Source organism: Rosa rugosa, chromosome 7 (genome assembly GCF_958449725.1).
Source record: "Rosa rugosa chromosome 7, drRosRugo1.1, whole genome shotgun sequence".
Taxonomy (NCBI): domain Eukaryota; kingdom Viridiplantae; phylum Streptophyta; class Magnoliopsida; order Rosales; family Rosaceae; genus Rosa; species Rosa rugosa.
The window spans coordinates 3,194,162-3,199,434 of record NC_084826.1 but is presented as its reverse complement, the minus strand read 5'-3'; the positions used below and the strand labels follow the sequence as shown (position 1 = coordinate 3,199,434).

Sequence of the window (5,273 nt, the reverse complement as noted above, 5' to 3'; positions counted from 1 at the left end):
TGCAGCAATTGCTTCCCTGTCATGGGAGGAAATTTCAAATATAGAGTCTATAGCACACCGTTACTTACGGTGTACAGACCCCCTTTGTGTTCCCCAATTATGTGATATCCATAGTGGAGGGATGTGCGTCTACAAGTAAAATACAGCAATGGAAGCAAAACTGAGGCTCGGGTTTCAAGTGATATCTTTACTTTCACAGGGACTAACCAAACCTCTATGAACTTCAGGGTAGCATTTGGTTGTGGCACTGATAACCAGAATATCAATTTTGGTCAAAATGATGGACCTAAGAATCCAATAGCTGGCATTTTTGGGTTAGGTATGGCGCAGCGGTCAATCCTAAATCAACTGGCTAAAGAGACCAATCGGCGCTTCTCTTACTGTCTGCCGTCATCAACAATACCAAGGGAAACTCACACAACATTAAGCTTTGGTAAGGATGCAAAAATATGTGGAAGTATACAGAAAACAGAGATTTTGCCAGCACATATGCAGGCATACAGTGTCAATCTTTTAGGTATAAGCATTGCAGAAAAGCGCCTTCATATAGATCCAGAAATTTTCAAGCTGAAATATGGCCCTTTTGGTGGATTTTTCATAGACACAGGTACTCCTTACTCTATGCTTGTTAAAGGTGCATATACAATTTTGAGAGGAGATGGTGAAATATATTATGCAGCATCATGGAAAGCGTCCAACAAAGCAAGGTATTTTTGATCTTTGTTATGGATCGTTAGGAGGGGAAAATAAGACTTTGCCATCAATGACATTCCATTTTAAAGGAGCAAACCTTGTGCTGGATTCGAAAGCTGTGTTCGAACGTTTCAATTCTAATTTCTGCATGGCTATATTCCCTACTAGTGATTTAGGAATCAATATCCTAGGAGCATTTCAGCAGGCAAATCATCGGTTCTTGTTTGATGTACTGAAATTATCTCTTTATGGTAGAAAAAGTATAGTGTCATTTGCACCAGAGATATGCCAATAAGTTTCAAAAGTTAATCTAAAGATTTCAGTCTATATATAGCTCCCAGAAAACCATTAAATCTCTCACTGCACATGCACAACTTGCATCCACATACATACATTCTCATACAGAAATCAAAATGAAAATCGGAATTTTACCAAGGAAAAGTTCCTGTTTAGGGATTAAAACAATGAAAACAAAAAATTTGACTTGAAAAATGCGATATTGGCCTATTGGGTATAGTAACATTATTGCAGATCCAATACACCAACATATCTGTAAGTTTAGAAATATTACCTTCATGGATGAACTTACTCTCAAACCAAAAGAAAGAAACGCAACGTAGACAACTCTCAAAGCAAACAACCAATTGCAGATTATGTGCTCCTTCAGTCAAATATTGAGAAAATATTTGTGAGTGAGAATTCTTCTATATTATTCACAATTGTGTAAGGGATATATATACAAAACCCTATTGTACTACACATTAGTACAACCTAGTATAGGAAACTAAGTCCTATAAGGAAACTACTGAATACACATATTCTCTAGATGACTCACGCGTCAACTAATAATGACTGACATGTCAACATAATGACTCACACGTCAACACTCCCCCTCAAGTTGGGGCATAAACATCTCGAAGACCCAACTTGCCTAGTGAGTCATAGAACAACTTGCTGGATACAGCTTTGGTGAGTATACACTACTAGCAAAACAACAATTACCCACGGATTTTAATCTGTGGGTAATAAGACTATCTCACACTGATTTCAGTGTGTGATAGCTTTTACACACAGTACACACACAGATTGGTGTTACCGTGCGGTTTGGAGGGGGGGTAATGCTCATCTCACACGGATTATGTTGTCCGTGCGAAATACTAACGTGGGCCCCACTATAATTCCATAAATATAAATTACCAGAATGGAACGAAATCCGTGTGAACAACTCTATTTCACACGGATTTCTGTAGCAAATGTTTACCTATCTCACACGGATTTCTGTGTCAAATATGTACTCATCTCACACGGATTATTTTTTCCGTGTGTATTACTCGACATGGGGCCCACCATCTTTCCATAAATATAAATTACCGTAATGCAATGTAATCTGTGAACAACTCTATTTCACACGGATTTCTGTGGCAAATATGAACCTATCTCACACGGATTTCTGTGTGTAAAAGTGATAGCATTTATAAAAAAAAAATTAAAAAAAAAATCTGCTAATTAATTAGGAACCAATGAAGATTCTGCATTACTTGAAGAAAAAAAATATCATTCCAAAGATGTCAATAGCAGTTGATAATACAACTTATGAAATGATCAGCGTTTCTGCATATGCCCCTAAATTCGAAAGATTGGTCGAGCTTCTGTTCTGGTGAACTAAAAATCTCCTTTAATTCTCTCTTCACTCCATCATCTGCAAATATAAACTTGCACGAATTTCTCGTTAGCTGAAATATTTCCCTCCTTCCAAGACCTAAGAATTCAAGAAACGGGCATCAGTTGTGAGCTTTTGTTCTATGTTATATTAAATGCACTAGTGACATCAGACATACCAAATGCAGAAGCAGCAAGGTTGTACTCGTTGGAAGGGCTGGTAGAAAAGACCCCAGAATCATCGGTGCAGAGGACTAGAGGATGCTTTGCACTGTACATACAAACATATTGTTGATGTTATTAATTCTATATATCTTCAAATAATTTGGAATTGATCACAGACCTTATAAAGTTCTATGCAGCAATCTATCAAAAAGACAAAAGAACAGCAACAACATGCAATAAAGTTCTTCCATTTGCATCAATGAATGAATCTGTCACTGGGTTCCCAATTACATATCCCTAATAAGAGTTCAAGAACATAATATAGATAACAATTTACAAAAACTGAGAATTTACAATGCTCTAAACAATAATCTATGACTGGTTTCCAGGTATAAGGCGTTCACTTCCTATCTTAATTAATCCAATTTTCTGCAGTTAGATCCACATACCTTGAGATTCATTAGAGGCAAAGTTCCATTTTCATTACCTGCAACATCATGAGGAAGTAGGACTAGCCATAAGCTACTACTCTTTTCAATTTCAATCAGGTCCATCATTTGGTGATTAAATTAGGGTAAACTATTATGATTAACAAAAATGAATAGATGAAACGAATCACGAATGCAAAGCAAGAAAGGAAGAAGAATAGTTATTGGCTGACAGTAGCATACCATCCAATATTTGTTACACAATCATTGGCACAATTATGCCAGAGAAGGAGTCACCACCAATGTAGAGCATATTTTCCGCAGGGTGTGCCTCCAGCCACTGCATGACAACACGAATTGTCAAATTCAAAGCAGACTATTCATTAAATCTGTGGAATAAATGCCACTAGTTTTCTTACAAATAGATTGTATAAGATGCATACCTTCTGCAGAAATTCATAGCTTTGTGCAACATGTTTTCAGAAACTGATGTAATGAAGGACGAGAAAATACCACTCTCAAAAAAGAATCCAGCAAGACCAGAGCAACCTGGGCCTCCATTGAACCATAGCAACAGAGGATCGTCTGCAGGAGCTCTTTCAGACTCATCGACAATGTAAAATAGCTGCACTTCTTCATTGTCACCTACACCGATATATCTATGTGCGAAAGATAATCAGAACTTGCATGCATACAATACCATCTATCAAGCATACTATATGCACAGATATAAACAGTGGTGTCAGGAATTCGAACATCAATAGAAAAACAACAGTAGCCATGAAAATAGATGAAAAAACTCGGCTCCCAGACCTTGGACTAGAGATTGGGCTCCCAGACCTGATGACGACCGCTTGGATTGTGGTCGGTGATGACCTTGAGGGGCTCGTACCGGAGATGATGGGGGAGAACATCTTCTTCTGTGACGCCTTGAGGCTTGAGAACTTGAGGCTTTCTGTTTTTCTTGGTTTGCAGGTGAGGGAGAGATGAGAGAGGGAGAAAGTTTAATCGGCTAAGGATAAGAAAAACCGAAAAGGGTCACACAGAGAGAGACAGCGTGTGAGACTACTAGGGAGGGAAATTGAATTTGTTCCAAAAAAGTGAGCGGGAAAACATTTACCACGAAAATCTGTGTGAGATACATATATATTTACCACTGATATCCGTGTGTATTTATCTCGGTAATATATAACTGTCATGTTAATTATTGTTTACACGGAATTCTGTCTCTATTCTATTTTTTCACACGGAATTTAGTAGCTAATTTTTCTTTTCACACAGATATCCGTGTCTACTTTTTACACAGATATTCGTGTGTTGCTCATTTCACAGATAATTCTGTATTAAAAACTTATTGTAACGGAATTCTGTAGCTAATAGAGTTTTTCACACGGAGTTCTGTAGCTAATAGAGTTTTTCACACGGAATTCTGTAGCTAATGGTTCTTTTCACACGGATTTCCGTGTTAACATTTCACACAGATATCCGTGCGTGTTACTCATTTCACACAGATGTCTGTACCAAAAACCGGTCAACCCTTTAAATGCTTCTACTTCCCTAAGGGGAGCCGACCCTTGAGGAGATAAAATTTCAAAAATTTTTACATTAGTTAATATAGCTTCTACCCATGAGAGCATGAGAGTTTACAGATCAAAAAAATAAGTTACGAGTGAGCGGTTATGAGCATATTAGTTTTATGTAGTATTTAAAGTTTAGGGTTGACCTACTAGATCGAAACCCAAACGAAGACGAAAATAGCTGAAATTTTGAACACAACCATTTATTCTTATCATGATAACATCCTACGGTCGATTTTGATAAAGTCTATTTCCTACGCATTGTTGCTTATGGAATGTATACTTTTCATTATAACTAATAAACTAGTTATACCACATTAGTAGACATATAAGAATTTTGTGCAATCTAAAAAATAAAAATTGAAAATTGATAAATTTAACATTACCCATCTATTTATAGCGTATTAATAGGTATTGTGTAAAAAAATTAACCCGATCTGCCGTTATTTTGACATGAAATAAACCGGTCAACCCTTTAAACGCTTCTACTTCCCTAAGGGGAGCCGACCCTTGAGGAGATAAAATTTCAGAAATTTTTACATTAGTTGATATAGCTTCTACCCATGAGAGCATAAGAGTTTACAGATCAAAAAAATAAGTTACGAGTGAGCGGTTATGAGCATATTAGTTTTATGTAGTATTTAAGGTTTAGGGTTGACCTACTAGATCGAAACCCAAACGAAGACGAAAATAGCTGAAATTTTGAACACAACCATTTATTCTTATCATGATAACATCCTACGGTCAATTT

The 5,273-nt window shown here is 36.8% G+C and overlaps 1 protein-coding gene and 1 long non-coding RNA gene across 2 annotated transcripts; one reads left to right on the top strand and one right to left on the bottom strand.

Annotated features, from left to right (window-relative positions):
• Positions 1–216: 216 nt before the first annotated feature.
• Positions 217–988, top strand: LOC133720971 (aspartyl protease AED1-like). Its single transcript, XM_062147465.1, has 2 exons — positions 217–607; positions 738–988. Exons 1-2 carry the CDS (start codon positions 217–219, stop codon positions 986–988), a joined length of 642 nt encoding a protein of 213 aa, XP_062003449.1.
• A 1,771-nt stretch (positions 989–2,759) lies between these two features.
• LOC133720310 (uncharacterized) lies at positions 2,760–3,580 on the bottom strand. The gene is made up of 3 exons (XR_009851801.1): positions 3,189–3,580; positions 2,967–3,004; positions 2,760–2,814 (listed from the first exon to the last, which is right to left on the bottom strand). It is a non-coding gene; the product is annotated as an uncharacterized LOC133720310 (long non-coding RNA).
• Between the last annotated feature and the right edge of the window lie 1,693 nt (positions 3,581–5,273).

Coding starts and splice junctions, on each gene's coding strand:
- LOC133720971 (XM_062147465.1), top strand. CDS start 217: ATGAACTTCAGGGTAGCATTTGGTTGTGGCACTGATAACCAGAATATC. Junction 608..737: donor TGGATTTTTCATAGACACAG/GTACTCCTTACT, acceptor ATGGATCGTTAG/GAGGGGAAAATAAGACTTTG.